The sequence below is a fragment of the Apus apus genome, chromosome 13 (genome assembly GCF_020740795.1).
Source record: "Apus apus isolate bApuApu2 chromosome 13, bApuApu2.pri.cur, whole genome shotgun sequence".
Taxonomy (NCBI): domain Eukaryota; kingdom Metazoa; phylum Chordata; class Aves; order Apodiformes; family Apodidae; genus Apus; species Apus apus.
The window spans coordinates 16,578,930-16,596,252 of record NC_067294.1 but is presented as its reverse complement, the minus strand read 5'-3'; the positions used below and the strand labels follow the sequence as shown (position 1 = coordinate 16,596,252).

At 45.1% G+C, this 17,323-nt stretch overlaps 2 protein-coding genes across 5 annotated transcripts in view; both read left to right on the top strand.

Annotated features, from left to right (window-relative positions):
* FBXW11 (F-box and WD repeat domain containing 11) overlaps positions 1-14,899 on the top strand; it is a 67,771-nt gene extending 52,872 nt beyond the window's left edge. For all 4 annotated transcript variants that reach the window (XM_051631440.1, XM_051631441.1, XM_051631439.1 and 1 more), the window contains 8 exons: positions 3,637-3,774; positions 4,464-4,582; positions 5,575-5,824; positions 7,344-7,462; positions 8,032-8,142; positions 9,089-9,167; positions 10,579-10,767; positions 13,866-14,899. In XM_051631440.1, coding sequence (XP_051487400.1) covers positions 3,637-3,774; positions 4,464-4,582; positions 5,575-5,824; positions 7,344-7,462; positions 8,032-8,142; positions 9,089-9,167; positions 10,579-10,740 — 978 coding nt within the window. In that variant the 3' untranslated portion in view covers positions 10,741-10,767; positions 13,866-14,899. The remainder of the gene's footprint in view (positions 1-3,636; positions 3,775-4,463; positions 4,583-5,574; positions 5,825-7,343; positions 7,463-8,031; positions 8,143-9,088; positions 9,168-10,578; positions 10,768-13,865) is intronic.
* Positions 1-16,362, top strand: part of HSPA9 (heat shock protein family A (Hsp70) member 9) — a 139,942-nt gene extending 123,580 nt beyond the window's left edge. The window contains exon 15 of the mRNA XM_051631437.1: positions 15,440-16,362. Coding sequence (XP_051487397.1) covers positions 15,440-15,670 — 231 coding nt within the window. The 3' untranslated portion in view covers positions 15,671-16,362. The remainder of the gene's footprint in view (positions 1-15,439) is intronic.
* Positions 16,363-17,323: the final 961 nt, after the last annotated feature.

The following is a 17,323-nucleotide window of genomic DNA, read 5'->3' as shown; positions in this document are numbered from 1 at the left end:
AACCTGGGCCAGTATCTCACCATCCTCTTTGTAATACCTTTTAATTGTGAACCCCAGGTTTAGAGGCAGATATTGGTGTTAAGTTTGGTACCATAAGTATGCAAATCAACATTTGGTGGGAGTGTTGAGCTGCCTGAGGGGAGGGAGGCTCTAGAGAGAGGCTTGGACAGGCTGGATCCATGGGCCAGGGTCAGCTGTATGAAGTTCAATAAGGCCAAGTGCACTTGTCCTGCCCTTGGGCTGGGGGAAAAGGGGCTAGAAAGCTGTCCAGCGGAAACGGACCTGGGGGTTCTGATTGAGCCAGCAGTGTGCCCAGGTGGCCAAGAAGGCCAGTGGCATCCTGGCTTGTATTAGAAATGGCGTGGCCAGCAGGACCAGGGAGGTATCATCCCTCTGAATTCAGCATTGGTGAGCCCCCACCTCAAATACTGTGTCCAGTTTGGGGCACCTCACAACAAGAAGGACATTGAGGTGCTGAAGCATGTCCAAAGAAGGGCAATGAAGCTGGTGAAGGGCCTTGAGAACAAGTCATTTGAGGAGCAGCTGAGGGAACTGGAAATGTTTAGTCTGAAGAAAAGAAGGCTGAGGGAAGACCTCATTGCCCTCTACAGCTACCTGAAAGGACGTTGTAAAGAGGTGGGTGCTGGTCTCTTCTCATGAGTAACTGGTGATAGAACAAGAGGGAATGGCCTCAAGCTGTGCCAGGGGAGGTTTAGACTAGACATTAGGAAGAACTTCTTCACTGAAAGGGTTGTCAGACATTGGAACAGGCTGCCCAGGGAGGTGGTTGAGTCACCATCCCTGGATGTGTTCAGAAGTTGTCTGGATGTGGCACTTGGGAGCATGGCTCAGTGCTGGACTTGGGAGTGCAGGGTTAATGGTTGGACTCGATGATCTTGAAGGTCTTTTCCACCCTAAGTGATTCTGTGATTCTGTAACTGTCCATGAAACACAGCAGGTACCTGCATGCCTACCTGCTTGGCCTAGACACAGGTTATTGAGATGTCTCCTGAACAGAGGTTGCAGATGAAGACTTCTACTAACTGCACTATCCAGTAACAACCAGAAAGGTCCTAGAGGCAGGAGCTTTGATGTGGTTGCCAGTATTGTATTAACATGTTCCTCTGCAGAGGGTCCTCCAGGTTGCCCACCCACTCAGCCGTATTTTGTCATCTAAAATAATGTTATTTCTCTCTACATCCACATCTGTTTTCACTCTATTGCCAATGGAAATGCTGCTGTATATTCTCTGTGTATGGTGGCTACTTTCCCAGCATCTAGAAAATTTACTCAGTGTAAGGGGATTTTACAAGTTCTCAAGAAACATCAAGTATTTTCCCACAGTAGCCACACCGTGTGATGTCTACATGACATCTATTCACAGAACTACAATGTGCACCTGCATGTGACTTGCTGCTCTGAGGTGCCTTCCCATAGATCCTCCTCATGCTTGAGTTTCTTTTCTTTGAAGCCAGCACTTTCTTAGAGGGAGCTTATTCAGTAGCTTCCTATTGTGAATGTGTACGAAATCAGCCAGTTAGTGTCCCAAACGTCTGGTGCACATACTTGTACTAACTGTTCTGTTTGGGAAACTGTGACGAGCAACCTTGCTGATGTGTTGTGTTCTGAATGTGTTCCCTGGTGCAGGAAGCTGCAGGGTAAAAGCACTCAGATGGTGCCTGAGCACTGGGCAGCTAGAACAGTCCAGCACGTGTTCTGTGCAGCTGCTTGTTCAGACCTTTCCAAGAACCTTGCTTTGAGGAAACTCTCCCTTAAGACTTAGAATTGGATATCTGAAGGTATATGGTTTCTGGAACTGTTTAAATTGGCTAACTCTGATCTGTGATGCTTTGTCTCCTGTGTCTTCAGTGTCAGTGCTGCACTTCTAAATATCTTGCCTTCAGATCTGCAATTATGTTGGGTCTTGCTATTAATGTCTACAACTCTCTCCTGTTCCCCAGGGTCACCTCTGTAGCAGCACAGGAATTAATGAGTTGCAGTTCTGCCCTCCTAGCACAGATGATACCTTTTCAGATAAAGCTTGAGAATTGCCTGTCCTGCCTCCTCCTCAAAACCTCCACCCCATGCTGAGCAGGCTGCTACCTCCAAGACAGGAGTCCAGGGCTAAACCAGCACAGAGCCAGATTTGAACCTTTTAAGCCCAGTTCCCAGTTTGACAACCACCAGTTCACTAGTTGGCCAGAAAAACTGATCCCAAACTGACAGATGACTTGCTATCTTAACTTCATTAACTTGCCCACCAAATAGGAAGAGAATGGGAGGGGATGAATAACTTGTCAGCATGCTCCTCTAGAACATCTCTTAGAACTTCTGATTTAGATATATTCCTGTGGCCCATCAGGGTATGATGATTGTGTCTCATTCTCTCCAGATTGCACAGTGAAAGAGCAAGTAGTGCTAGGTTAGTTTTCCCTTGGAGCAGTTGAGTTCTCCTAGAATTAGGACATCATATTACTATCTATAAAGAGCATTTCCATTGTTTTCCAGTCTTGGAGGTGCTGCAGAGGTGCCTGCTATTGCTTTGAAAGTTGGGATTTGGTTAGAACTACACTTTTCCAAACAAACTGGCAAGTCAATGAGCTTCTGCCCAGGTTTCCATGCAGTATTTGCAGAGGATTTCAGGGAAACAGCTAAATAAATGGCCTGTTCTGATGCTTGTTCTTGAAGGTGGAAAGCATCCCAGCCTGACTAGGTACTGCAGGGGTTGGCCTGCACTTTTGTGCATGGATTCTCTTGTGATTACAGTTCTGAGCTTCCTGTACAAATTCCTGCATTTCTCTGAAATGGGTGTTGATTGTCTTACAAGTAATAAAGCCGATCAAAACATGGAAGTCATCCTGGGAAGTCATGCTGGTTCTCCTGGGAAACAATTTGTGACTTTCTAAGCTGTGTCAGATCTCTTTCCTTAAAAATGTCTCTCAGAAAGAAAATGTTTAGAATTAGACTTCCATAGATTTTAAGGGGGGGGAAGAGATAAGTTTGGATTATTTGAAATCTTACAGTCCCTATTCGAGTGTATTTTCATCAGGCTTTAAGTTGCTTAGAAGAGGCTTTTGTGTCTCAAAATCCTGTGAAACGTCAGGGTAGGGGAAGGAGAGGTCCAAGAACTCCCCATAACTTCCCTGCTGGACTTAGCAGTTCTGTGGTGTTAGTTACTCAGGAGAGTCTGAATGTGGCACCAGATGAGCTCCTGGTTTAATCTTTGCTACTTAGTCCTTGTGTAAATATGGGGGGAACCGAATTGTTACGAAGAGCCTCTCTCTTCTGGCTCCATCAGAAATTCTCATTAAGGTTAGTTGGCCGTAATTCTCACCACTAAACAGGAAAAATTTTATTAAAAAGTCCTAATTCTAATTAATAGTTTTCTGTATTTTAAAAATATGTATTTAAAAATACATCTATTTAAGAAATGTGTATTTTACAAGCGTGTGTGTTTTGAAATCGGGTGTTGTGTGTGTCGTAAAATTTCAGGGTGGAGAAAAAGTACATGGAAGTTCTGTCTGCTTCAGATGTAAGGGTGAGAGGTGTGAAAGGGGAAAGGCTGCTGTGGGTGTTGGGCGTGGGTGTCCAGGGTGCAGCCTGTGCCTGACTCCTGCTTGTCTCCCCTCCTGTCAGACCATAGAATCCAACTGGCGCTGCGGGCGGCACAACCTGCAGAGGATCCAGTGCCGCTCCGAGAACAGCAAAGGTGTCTACTGCTTGCAGTATGATGATGAGAAGATCATCAGTGGCCTGAGAGATAACTCCATTAAGGTAACACTTCCTAAAGGCTTTTCCCTAGGGATGAGGGGGTAGTTCTGCCTCAGAAAGCTTGCTGCTTGTGCTTCCTCAGTGTGTCTCTTTGTGGGACAGCATGTGTCTGCGCAGGGTTTGTGAGGATGGGATGTCTTCTGTAGCCTGGCAAAGTCCTCACCTGCACTTTGCATTTCCTTTCACAAAAAAAGGCTTTTCTCTTTTTGTGATTGTTGGTTATTTCACTGTTCACTTATCATAGAATCACAGAATGGTTTGGGTTGGAAGAGACCTTAAAGGTTATCCAGTCCCAACCTCCCCTATCCATGGGCAGGGACACCTCCCACCAGCCCAGGCTGCTCCAAGCCCCATCCAACCTGCCCTTCAACACTGCCAGGGATGGGGCAGCCACAGCTTCTCTGGGCAACCTGGGCCAGGGTCTCACCACCCTCACAGAAAAGAATTTCTTAATTAAGTCTCACCTAAATCTCCCCTCTTCCAGTTTAAAACAGTTACACCTTGTCCTATGGCTACAACCCTTATAAAATGTGCATCAAAGAGAATTCCTGAAGCCAAGAGGGAGGACAGGCAGATCACCCATGGATTCTTTCTGCTATCTCTAGTTTTCTTCCTTTCTTCTCTCTTGTGGCAATATTCAAGTCTTGGATCCAAGTCCTTGATAAGTCATTTATGCTTCTTGTTTTTAACAGATTTGGGACAAAACAAGCTTGGAATGTTTGAAAGTATTAACAGGACATACTGGCTCGGTTCTTTGTCTGCAGTATGATGAGAGAGTCATTGTAACTGGATCTTCAGATTCTACAGTGAGGTGAGTGTTGACTTTTTGCACAAGTATCATTTGAGTATCAGGGCTGGGAGTATTTACAGTAATCTCTAAATATCAGAAAACATTCCTAATACTAATGGGATACTCTTATTCCAAACCCAAGATACCCATACTTAGCAAAGCATTACAGTCAATCCTTTTTTTTTTTTTTCCAAATCTGTCTTTTTTGTAGTGTAAAGAATTTTGAAGGAATATGATCTGAGTGATTCAGGGCATATCCTGAAGCTGTAGGATGGCTGATGGCCAACCATACAGTGATGCCTTCATTTAGAATTTCTTGTACTGCCTTCTGACATCTCTTAATGATGCCTGTTAATGAAAGGGTATTTGGCATATGTGGAGCACTTGGCCTACTGCAGTTCTGATCATGCTGAGTTTATAAATTCTTGTACAAGTTCTGTGGTCAGTAGATGTCCAACCAAGATGCTCAGATACAGTTCAGTGGAAGGGTCTTGTCTCCTGGTGTTCTGCATGGGTATGTCAGTGTCAATCTTTATAAAACGTCTAAAAAATGAAGAACTGATCAATACACCCTTCAGGTGGTATAAAACAAGTAGTGATTTTTTACTCTGTGTGAGGTGGCAGTAGCCCTGGGAGGAGCGACATCCCCGATGCCACTGACATGCTCCATCTGAATGGAGTGGTGTAAAACTGAAGAAATCATAGTGGGTGATATTTGTGTTGGCCTGTTCCATCGGTTTACACGTCACACAGGTTTTAGTCATCCTGGAAGAGCTACAGAATTGTGGTCATTGTTAAGCAGCAGTGGTCTCAGCTGAGGCATTTTCCTGCTGTTCTCTGCTGTCAGTTATTGCTTGTGGATTAGGGTGCTTCCCCAGGCCCCATCTTCCCTCCTTTCCCAGGCCCTAGGAGGTGTTCAGCAGCCAGAGAGCTCCTCATTACAGCCAGCAGCAGACTGGTTTATGCTTTACACCATGCAGAGCCTTCATTTGGAACGAACTCCTCTTTTGCAGAGTTTGGGATGTAAATACAGGTGAAGTTCTCAACACGTTGATCCATCACAACGAGGCAGTGCTTCATTTGCGGTTCAGCAACGGCCTGATGGTGACGTGCTCCAAGGACAGGTCCATTGCAGTCTGGGACATGGCCTCTCCCACCGACATCACCCTGCGCCGGGTCTTGGTGGGTCACCGCGCTGCCGTCAACGTGGTCGACTTCGATGACAAGTACATCGTGTCAGCCTCAGGGGACAGGACCATTAAAGTAAGTTGGCAGAGCTCTGCTCCAGTGCCTGCCTGCCCACCAGGCCAGAGCAGCTTCTGAGCCTTGTTCCAAGGTGTTCCCAGCACTTCTGTGCCTTTTCCTCCGCCACTCGGCGAGCTGCTTCCTCCTGCTGGCTGTTAATGTCTTTACGTGCCTAAGGAGGCTCGTAACATTTTTGTGGCTTCTTTTGTACAATTGCAAAAAAAAAAAAAAAGGAAAGCCCAGGGGCTGCTTGAACTCCAGCCTCGAGGTCAGTTTCTTTGTTAAATGCAGCACGTTTTGTGCCCTTTTCATGCTGTGCCCTTTTCCAGGAGGTACGTTTTGTTTCAATTGCCAGTCCTGTTCCAGACAAGAACTTGATCAGCACTTGCCTTTCCTCACCACACCTTCCCAGCTCAGCCAGACTTTGCCATGTTTGAGGAATGAAGGGGCTGTGTTTGAAGGCTGCTACATACCAGAAGATTTGAGTTACCCAGAGTGTATTAATGTAACAAAGGCGTTTCCACCTTCCCTCTCTAGAACCAGAGCTACCTCAGACTCTGCCAAAAAGCTCTTGGCAGTTTAATGTCCAAATATCTGCCAGAGATCCTGCTGCACTCTGTGCTGGAAAATGAGCCACTGGATGCTCTACTTTCCAACTTCAATTACAGTTGATTAAAAATGGGCAAAGTTGATAGAATCTTTTAATGTTAAGAAAGAAGCACTCAACTAAACTTTTACAGGTCAGGGTTTTGGCCTTCTCTTACCCGTGGGCTGCTCACCATTTCTGTGGTAAAAATTGTGGGGTCTTTTTCTGTGTGGTAACTTCCACTTTCAGAAATTAACTTACCAAGGTTCAAGTGTCTTGAAGTTTTTGAAAGTGTTTGGGGCAGTCTCTACCACCTGAAAACGCTTTTGTACAAATCCCCCCCAATCTGTTCTCATGGACGTGCAGTAGCAGTGCTGGTGTCACTGCAGGTCCCCATCGCTCCAGTCTGACACTCAGTCAGGTACCTAATCTTTGCCCAGAGAAATACAATTGAATGAAGGAATGGCTTGGGTTGGAAGGGACCTTCAAGATCATCCAGATCCAACCCCCTGCATGGGCAGGGACACCTCCCACCAGCCCAGGTTGCTCCGAGCCCCATCCAACCTGCCCTTCAACACTGCCAGGGATGGGGCAGCCACAGCTTCCCTGGGCAACCTGGGCCAGGCTCTCACCACCCTCACAGCAAAGAATTTCCTCCTCATGTCTCACCCAAATCTTTCCCCTTCCAGTTTAAAAGAGTTACCTCTTGTCCTCTCACTGCAACCTCTTGTAAACAGTTCTTCCCCAGCTTTCCTGGAGGCTCTTCAGGCTCTAAGGTCTCCCTGGAGCCTTCTCTTCTCTGGGCTGAACATCAAATACTGTGAGAGTTTTCATTCCCTAGCAAAGGTCAGCCTCAGACCTCCTCTCTTGATGCATTCATCACGGGTTCTGTTGCAATTCAAAACACCTTGTTTGTGTGTGATTCTCAGGAGTGTTTCCCTTGTTTCTCAGGTCTGGAGTACGAGTACATGCGAGTTTGTTCGCACTCTCAACGGGCACAAGCGCGGCATTGCCTGCCTGCAGTACAGGGATCGGCTGGTGGTCAGTGGGTCCTCAGACAACACCATTAGGTGGGTGCCCAGGAGCAGCTGTGGGTGTGTAACCTGTGGAAGGAGGGTTTCCCCTCCCCCTTGGTGCTGTCCTGCACGTGCCAAATGAATGTCCTTGGTGTGTCCTGCTGTTGGAGCAGGCGATGTGCTGAGCGTGAGAGTGAACGTGCCACGTCCCTGTGGAAAAGTGGGACGCTGGGGTTTGTGTCAGAAGTAAACAAAGCTGCTCATATGTTGCTGTGGTTTCTCACCTTGTGTCTTCTGCTTGGAGAGCTGAGGAAGATGCTGGTCACTGGTTGTCTTCATTACTTCCTGAACCTCTGATCAGTGGCTTATGCAAAATAGAAAGAAGTGTCTGTGAACTTCCCAAGATAACAAGTGCCCACGCTTTTCCAGTGTGTCACTTGGAATTCCTCCATGTTTATGTACTGCAGCTGCAGACTGATCTCTGAACCTCATGCCTTTTTGAGCAAATGATGTGCTGTGAGTCACAGAGAGCCATCCAGCAGCACACCTGAACCCCTGCCTGTGGGCTGAGGGACAGTGCTGGACCTGAAGTACTCAAGGACTTTCTCCTCTCTTCTCTCAAGGTTATGGGACATTGAATGTGGTGCCTGTTTAAGGGTACTAGAAGGCCACGAAGAACTGGTTCGGTGCATCAGGTTCGACAATAAGAGGATTGTTAGTGGAGCCTACGACGGGTACGTTTTTGAAAGCAGTTTCGAAACATTTTGCCTTTCTTAGCAAAGCGTCTTCTGAGATCCACTGAACCCTGCTGTGAGGATTCTCTTCTCATTTGACTAATGGATCAGTATTTAACTGAGTGGGTTTTGCGTAAAGCACCTCGAAGCAGCAGGCTGCTGCTTTACATAGCCAAGCAACTGCTTTTCTGGGGACCTTTAGCACACTCCTAAATTGTGTATCACTCAAGTTGGAGTTTCCTTAGAAAGTAAACTTTGTTTGGCTGAAGTGACATTCCTATTTTTCTCCCCTTGGGAATTGCTCATTGCCAGGTCCTGTGTGCTTAGACTAGTTCAGGCTTTCTATTTTTATGACAGCAGCACTGAAAATGTTAATTGTGAGTGTAAATTAATCTTGTGGGGCTTTCATAAGTCTTCAGTGACCATTACTGTTGGGTTGGATGCAGGAGCCCCACTGTTAGTGTTTCTGACCTGCTCAGTGTGTTCAGTGTGTAGTGGATTCACAAAAGTTTCCATCCATGTCCAAACTCTGCATTCCTCTCTCTGCCTGATGTATACTTCTAGTGAACAGCAGAGTGACTGAAATAAATTCCTGAACTGTTTGTCTCTAGCCTTTTGTTTGGGTTCAGTGTCTCACTGAGGTTGGCAGTCCCAGCTTAATTCCCACTGGAACTTTGCACCTCATCAGTAGGGCTGTGAGCTTCCCAGAGCTTCCAAACCGGCTTGTTCATAGAGTCATTTAGTCTTTCATGTTACCCACCCACTTGCTCCATCACATCAGCTGCTAAAAAGAAATACAAAACCTGTTTCACAAGATGTAGAGTTAGTATTTTAGTGAAGATGGATTCTAATATGGAGGGAAGATCTGGCATGCTTCCCATTGCTTTAGGTGTTACTGATACCTGAAACAATGCTCTCATAATGACCTTCTTCTTTCCTTTTACAGCAAAATTAAAGTTTGGGACTTGCAAGCTGCTCTTGACCCTCGTGCCCCAGCAAGTACCTTGTGCTTGCGTACCTTAGTGGTATGTACAGTGAAATCTTTCCTTTGTAAGGGAAAGGCATTTTATTCCACTGTAGTGGGATAGGTGAGAAACTGAGGATGTTTTATAAAGCTGCTTTTTACTCTTTAAGAGTAAAGAAAAATGTATGTATTGTTATATCCTGAATGCTTTGGATCTGAGCTGAAAAAAAAAGAGGAAGTTTTTCTAGTTAGAGATTCTCAGATACTCTGAAAAGAAATGAATCAGTGTGACACTGTATCAAATAATTCTAGTTATTAATGTGTTTCCCTAATATTATAGGGCTGGCTGTAAACTTCTTTTTATTAAAAAAGAGGGAGGAATCGTGTCAGTCTTGCCCAAACCTTTCTCCTGACCCTTCAGTTGGGAAGGAAGAGATGTGAAGTGGGAAGGGAGGCTGAGTCAGAGGGGTCACCACAGGAGCTCTGCTCACTTCAGAGGACTATCAGATTTAAGGCTGTTGCCTAAGTTGTTTTTTTGTTATGAAGATTTGGGTTTATGACAGAAGACATAATTAGAAATAGATTGAGGGATCGAGTTCCTTGTTCTTTTCATTGAAATGTGCATGAAAATTTACTTCAGGACTCGGTTTGACAAGCAAGTAGCAGCCCAAAGTTATTGACTATGTGTGATGGTAACTGGCTTATCCAGCATGTGCTTGGCCTTTCCAACACTTCTTGAAGTGCTTCCACAGCCAGGAAGGCTTCTCTTCAGTGGTCTTTGCACAGAGATGAGATTTAATTGTTTGTTTATTCCATATGAATGTGGTGTAATCATGTTACTGCAAAGGTTGCCTCTTTCCCCTCTGTGGCACACTGGTTATGGTTTGGAGATCAGGCTGACAGCTTCAGTTAGTGCTCTACTAAAGGTAGAGAAAGTTTATTAAAAATGGTTAAAGTGGGGCAAAGAGCAGAACCTTTTCTGGGCCACTTGGTGCCATGTTGGGATTTCTGGAAAGAGCTGATGGAGCAGGTACCCCTGCAGCTCTTTGTCTTGTTAGAGCACAGTGGTCTTGGCTGGTCCCTGGAGCAGGGTGGGCTGGTGGGCTCAGTGCAGAGGGGCAGGGGAGCAGTTCTGGCTGCAGCTGCTCTGGGAGGAGCCCTGGCAGGCTCTCAGTGGCAGCCCCTCCTCTCAATCGCTGCTGCTTGACTGAAGGGGCTGCTTTTGTCTTTAATCATCTCAGCCTCCACCTCCAGCCCTGCCAGGGATGGCTCAGGGTTTGCAGGCACTGGGTTTGGAAGCTCTGTGTTGTGCTGGAAAAAGCCTGCATAGAAAATCAGCTTTTCTGTAACTTGAGTGTAATTATAGCCAAGGGTTTGTTAACCAGCCCCCCGAGTTGGAATAAACCATTTTGTGCTCAGGCACAGAAGTGTTACCCTCTTGCCTTGCTAACTCATTTCTTTTTTTCTCACAGGAACATTCAGGACGTGTCTTTAGACTCCAGTTTGATGAGTTTCAGATCATTAGTAGTTCCCATGACGATACAATTCTGATTTGGGATTTCTTAAACGTGCCACCCAGTGCCCAGAACGAGACCCGCTCTCCATCTAGAACATACACCTACATCTCCAGATAGCAGTCTGCACTTTACTGCCCTCAGGAGGTGAGTCTCCCTCTTTTTATTGGATGTACTAGAAATATCTGGAATTATCCCTCTGCCTGCAGGTTGGCTTAGTCAGAACAAGAAGCTGATGTTTTCCTTAAGAAAATAAAGCCTATTTATGCCACGTCTTTCACTATCTGGTCTTTGTATGGTCATGCTTCAGTGTGGAAAACTTGCCAGGTTGTCTTGCCCCCTTCTGTAATCCCTCCTGGTTATAACTGGGCACCTCAGGTGTTTGATGGAAAGTTATTACATATTCACAACATTCTTGGAAGCTGAGGGGACTTGGTGTATTGCACAGGTATTCCAGCTACACTGTGAGATCAGGATCTTTTCGAGTTGTTGATCTGTCTGCTCACTGTGTGAAGCTTTGTAAGGAGCACTGGAATGCATCTCTGGTAAACCAGCTGTTTGTGTGATCTCTGGGCTCATCAGAAATGAGCAGTTCTGTGATAGCCCCAAATACCAGGGAGAGCTTTCTGAACTAAAAATGACATCATGTTGGGCAATATGACAGCTCTGAGCTCTCAGAAACATGAACTTTGCCTGCTTGGTTTCCATTTTTCTGCAAGTCAGCTTCATTTAGTTCTCAAAACCTGGTGGGTAGAAGCTCTGCTGTAGATCTGTTTGTTGGGAAAGTGGATTCTTTTCCTTATGTCATCTTTTTTGGTGCCAACAATTGCCCTTCACACTATAAATAGCTGGGATTGCTGGGACTTGGGAATGCAAAAATCACCTTAGCACAGCAGAGCCCCTTCCTGCAGTCTCTGCCCCTGCTGAGGCTGGATGCTTCCAGGGAAGTGGAGACACTGCAGTGAGAGGAGTTAGTATCATTGCCCAGCAGGAAGGATTTACTTCATTTGAAGTAGATCGTTAATAATTTTCTTAATTAAGGTGGGAAAAGCTTTCCCTGTCTTCATGCAAGCACAGATTTTCATTATCCCTTTGTATTTGTTTATATCCCTGCTGTAGCAATCAGGTGCTCAGGGTTTTCCTGAAGACACATGTTGCTTCTTTGAGATGCTGATTAAAAACTAGTTTTCTTTCACCTGGAAGCATTCCTCAGGGAAGGGTTGGCTGCCTTTCCTACTAACTGAACTCATCCTCATTCTAAAACGAACCAAGATAACATCCTCTCTGGAATGACCCTTGGATCTGTTGGCCTGTCAGGTTTCACAGAGGGTCAAAGCAAGGAGCTGGCCCTTGCTCGACTGAGCTGCCTCCCTGTCATTACTTCATAGAAAATTAGGCCCATGATTAAAGAGAGAAATCCTGAAACTACCCAAAGAGCCAGGTCCTCCAGTGCTGCTCACCTGGGATTCCTGCTTCAAATTAGTTTTGTTTGATCTGGGATGACACATTTGCTCTCCCTGTTGTGGAGAGCTTGGGGCTGTCACATCCCCAGGAACTTTGTCCTGGCTCCTGTGCCACCTGGGTCCATACCTAAGGGAACTTCAGCTGTGGAAACTCTGAGGCTTGTTGAAGATGGTGATGTTCCCTCTCTGTGGAAAACTTTTTTGCCCCCTTTCTGAATATTTTTTTTTTCCTTGTCTTTTCTGGCAGATAGAATAGGCTGCATGAGAAGATGACAGTAGTTTTAGGAACCATCTCCATGTGTCTTCCAGTTGATACACCAGTGCTTTCCTCTGTTAACTTAAAAAGATAATTTGAGATTGAGCTATAGATCGTGTGTCTTCAGCACAAGAGAAATTAGGAGTTAGATAAAATGGGATAAATGGGATAAAAAAAGCTCACTTGTCCAGCAAGATGCTGGTGTCTGAGTTGCCTCTCCTGCCATGTGTGGCCCTTCAGATCCTCTGTGTGATGTGTCTGTGAGCTCTGAAAAGCCTTTGGCAACAGGTTCTTCCCCTCCAGTTCTGCACACTCGGCAGTTTGCACAGCTGATCTCTGACTCACAGCTGAAACCACACAGACCTCCACATCCTGGGAGTTGTTGGGAATGACAGTCCCTTAATAACCATCTCCTACCCAGGAGAGATGCTGTGATGTCACTTTTTGACAGGTTTGTCTGACTTCAGAATCCAAAACCCCATAAATCTACAGAAAATTATGGTCAAGCAGCTAATATTTCATTATGACATTTAATGAAACAGTTTTAAATGCTTTCAAACATTCCGAGTTTTCTGAGTTTTGAGGCAGCCCTGTACACTTTTTTTTACAAGGCTTGCAGAGTTGTGCCTCTTCAAAGAGGATCATTTTTGACAGTCCTGGCAGTTGGCTGTGAGAGTTTTATTGCTTGCTGTGGAATTCCTGTTGTTTATTGTAACATGATAAAAATTGTTACCATATGATAGTCTAATATTCATATATTAAGTACTAAGCCTTGGGCTGGGGGAAGGGGAAGTGCCTGAAGATGTTTTAACCTTTCATGGGAATCTTGGATCAGAGAGGGTAGTTCTCCATAGTCCATAATTTTGGGAAGTCGCAGGTGAAATCCCAGCTGAGATTTAATTACACTAAAAACGGGCACTGGCTTCAAGCTAATCATGGAGTCCTGTGGCTGGAAAAGGTAACCAAGGTAAAGAATGGCTTAGAAGTTTTGGTCTGTTTTCTTCAAAGCTGATGTATTAAAGCAACTAAGCTTGGATCCTGTGCACAAGGTGCTTCTCCTCCTCTGGGGAGGAAAGGAAAGATGTTCTCACAGCTGCCTGTAGGTCCCTGTTGCAGTCAATAACATTCAGCATTTGGTGAGGTTGCTGGGTGCTTCAGTGTTGGTCCCCAGGAGGGTTTTGGGTTCGTACTGCATGTAAGAAAACTGCCAAGCTATAGGTGACCTCCCAGGGACCCCCCCATTGAGAATCTTGCTCCCAGCTGAATTCAGAGCATGTTCTGCAAGGAACAGTCCTGTGGAGACACATCTCTCCTGGAAGGGAGGACTCACAGCACAGAGGGAAGTGTGTAGCAGGAGCACTCCCTTTGTGTCACACAAGTATTACCCTCCTCACAGGTAATTTGCCCTTTTAGCCTCAGCCTGGAGTGTAGAAGATGGTGTGGGACTGACCTCCTCCAGATGTCTCCAACTGTTGCTTTTGGGTTTGTGTCTTCTGTCAGTTCAGCTTCTCTTTTGTCTTTTTCAGGGTTTCACAGTCTTGAACTACTGGATTTTTGGCTACTACATGCCTGAAGATGTTGATTGACAGCTAAAGTCAGAATTGGTTCTAGATGCTGTGTAGATGCAAAGCAGCACAATTCTATCTCTAAATTTCCTAACGTTTCCTGCTCTCAGTGGTCGTCTTTGAATTTACTACAGATTCACTGACTTGGAGTAGATGAATTTCAGAAGCCTGTCCTTCCCTGCCATGAGAAATCCAAAGCTTCACATGTAAATTGTCCGTAGAAACTGAACTCTGATGGCTTATTTTTCAGAAATAAATCGGAAGTCAAGAAAGGACTTGGCCTAATTTATATTGCTTTGCACTTTTGTCTGACTTTAAAGAAAAGAAACAAACCATTCTCCAATGAAATTTGGGTGCCAAACACATACCCAGAATGTACAGAGCTTTGCTTTTCCAAGTCACCGTGTCCTTTAGACTTTGCTCTCATGACAGATTTCAGAGCCCGTTTCGGTTGACAGGAGTGTACGTTGGACTCTCAGAAACATTTCTGAATTGCTCAGTAATATTTTTCGGATGACAGTTGACTTGTTTCTGCACCAATAATTTCTTTTAAATTAAAGATTACCTGTAATTCAGGCTAGGTTATCTGGACTAGTTGTATAGCACTGTCTTTTCCTTTGAACTGTGCTCTGTACTCCGGCCGTCCCACGCTTCCTGATGTTTGGTATAGGAAAACCTTTCCATGTGTGCTTGCCTCATTCCCAATACTGTATAAGCATATAGATATAATGTACATAACAGTGGAACCTCCAGGTGCTGGAGTCAGGATTTCCTGACCCTTCACACTAACACAGCACGTGGTAGCACTTGGCAGCAGGAGGTTCTAACTACTGGCACTGGAGGGTTTCAGATGAGTCCCTGAGACATTTTCTTTGCAAAAGGAGGTTTCCAGTATTCATTAGGATTATCCTTTTTTTTTTTTCTAATGGGAACTACATATTTTAAAATGTAATTTCTAAACTTTTTTTTTTAAAGATTAAAAGGTGTTTAATTTATGTTCTGTATCTTATATTTTTGTGCCGCAGTATTGACAGATGTCTTTCCTTGAACACCAGTGGGTCCTCCCAAGTGCCTGCTGATGTCCTATGGTAGCAATAGTTTGGCTGCTTAACGGAGAAGACACCATGGGCCAAAGTTAAATTATTTATGTTTGATTTGTAACACTTCCTTATGGTGGAGTGGAGGTCCCTTCAAGTCAATGCTTTGATTGCCATCCTCATTACCACGCTGGTTGGACCTGTGAGCCGTGGCCGTGGTGCCGTGTCCTGCTCATGGTTCCTCTTCCTTAGTGTGTTTTTATTAGGAAGTCTCATTTAGTTTCTTCTTGCATTGTCATGATCTCCCCTCTAGTTCATGTGGTCACGTGAAAGCTTCTGCATTTTCCTGATGTCAGGATGACATGGCTAAATGCAGAGGTGAAGGTTTGATCTGCACTAGCCAGGTGGGACTGTCCCCTCGGTGGCTTTTCTCTCCTGCTTCAGTCAAGCTCAGCGGGAAACCCGCCCGTTTTCCCAGGAAGAGGTGTCCTGGCACAGGAACGTGTGGTCATCCCTTTGATCCTTTGTACATTGTGTGTGGTTTTTGTCCTCTGGCAGCACTTCCCTGGGTCTGTGTTCTCTCCTTTTACACCCAGGAAGGGCAGGAGGTGGCCGAGGGGTCGCTCCGGCGTTCCCGGTGGGACGGCCGTGCTCGGACACAGCGTTTCCGTGTCCAGGCAACTCAGAGAACATCCAGGTGGTACCAACCTGCTGCAGAAACACCACTGAAGGTTTTCTCCTCTTCACCCTTCACATGGAGAGAGGTGTTTGGATCGGTGTTTTAAGTTGAAACTCCCCTTTACCTGTTACTACAACAATATTTATTTCTTCGAGATGCCCCAAATGTGATGAAGTACAGAAGATTAAAACCAGGCTCCTGAGACCATTTCTGGTAAGCTTGACAGTAGTTTGTGAAAGTGTCTTACTTTACCCTTCTCATCTAACAGCTTTAATATGAAACTGTTAAAAAAGACAAATCTATTGCAGCCCTGAAGACAAAGGTATTTGTTTCTGAAGAACAGAGTCCTTTTTTTTAAATGCATGTGTAAGGTTTAAATTCCTGTTTTTCCTGGGGAGATAATGGTATTTGAACTTTTGTGCTTTGTGTATAACATAGCAGTGGACATTTGTGATTGGCACCCAAGGAACTTGACTCCTGGGATTAATGGTAGTGATCCTGGCTGCACTCTGGACTTTGTTTTGCTAACCATAACTGAGCAACTGTACATTACTGCTAGATTAATGTTTCAAAGCACTGGGATAGTCTAATTCTAACTTGTAATTATGTTTGCCAATTATCTGTTTGGAAAGTTGGTGTATGAACAGCTTCTGGAAACTGTTAAATTGTACAGATATTGTTCATGATCTAAAGCTTTGTACTGTGGAATGTGCTTAATAAAAAAAAAAAGTTTGAACTTTAATTTGTCAAATGAATGGGTAAGTGGCATCATCTGCCTGGCTGGTGGGGTTTCACTCTGGGGCACTGAGCTCCTGCTTTGCTGTAGCTCAGAGTGTCACTGGGCAGCAGAAACATCACCAGGAAAATTTATTCTTATCAAGAATGCAGATAGAATTTTTACAGTATTACCATTGCCTTGGCTGCTGCAGTATCTGTGTTCATACCCTGAGCTCTGGGCAGAGAAAGACTCTTCCAGTGCCAGCTCTGTCTCAAGAAAAACTTTTCCTTGGGTTTTCTGTAGCTGAAAGGCAATGACTAGTGAGAGTAAGTGACTCAAAGTTCTTACCTTTCCCCTCCCTCCTGGTCTTCTGTCAGTAGTTTCATTGCTGAGTTCCTTTTGCTTTTAAACTACTTGAGAACTGGCTGCTGCTCTGTGGTGATGGTGTTGCAGCTCCTTTCTGAAGATCAGCAGTCACAGCTGGTGCAGGTTCTCTGCTGCTGCCTCCCACCCTTGGCACAGGGCTGGCCAGGACCTCTCTGCCTTGTCAGGGTTTGGGCCTGAGGGTGGAAAAGTCTTGTTAAATCCTGGTGCTCCAGCCTCTGTGGTGCTGACCGTGGAACTCAGCACCCATCTTAAACCTGTTGGTTTTGTTAAGGTGTGTGTTGGAAGCACTAACCTGAAATGTTTTTAAAGGTGCTATAAACTGCTAAGAATATGAACAAAGTTCTGGCTCAATACTGGGAAAATTTATTCTTTAAAATGTCTCTCTAATGCGCTTCATATTCTACTTGGCCTGCTCTGACACTGGGTAATGATTTTTAAAGCACCTTTGATGCTGCTCAGATTGTGGCTGCACTTCAGTGAGAGGAAAACAAGTAAAATCTGGTGTATTTTCTGCTAGAAGTGCAGTGTGAAAAGGGAAGCCTTTGCTGAGCTCCTGGAGGGGGCTGGGAATGTCCTGCTGGACGTCCTTCTCCAAGTA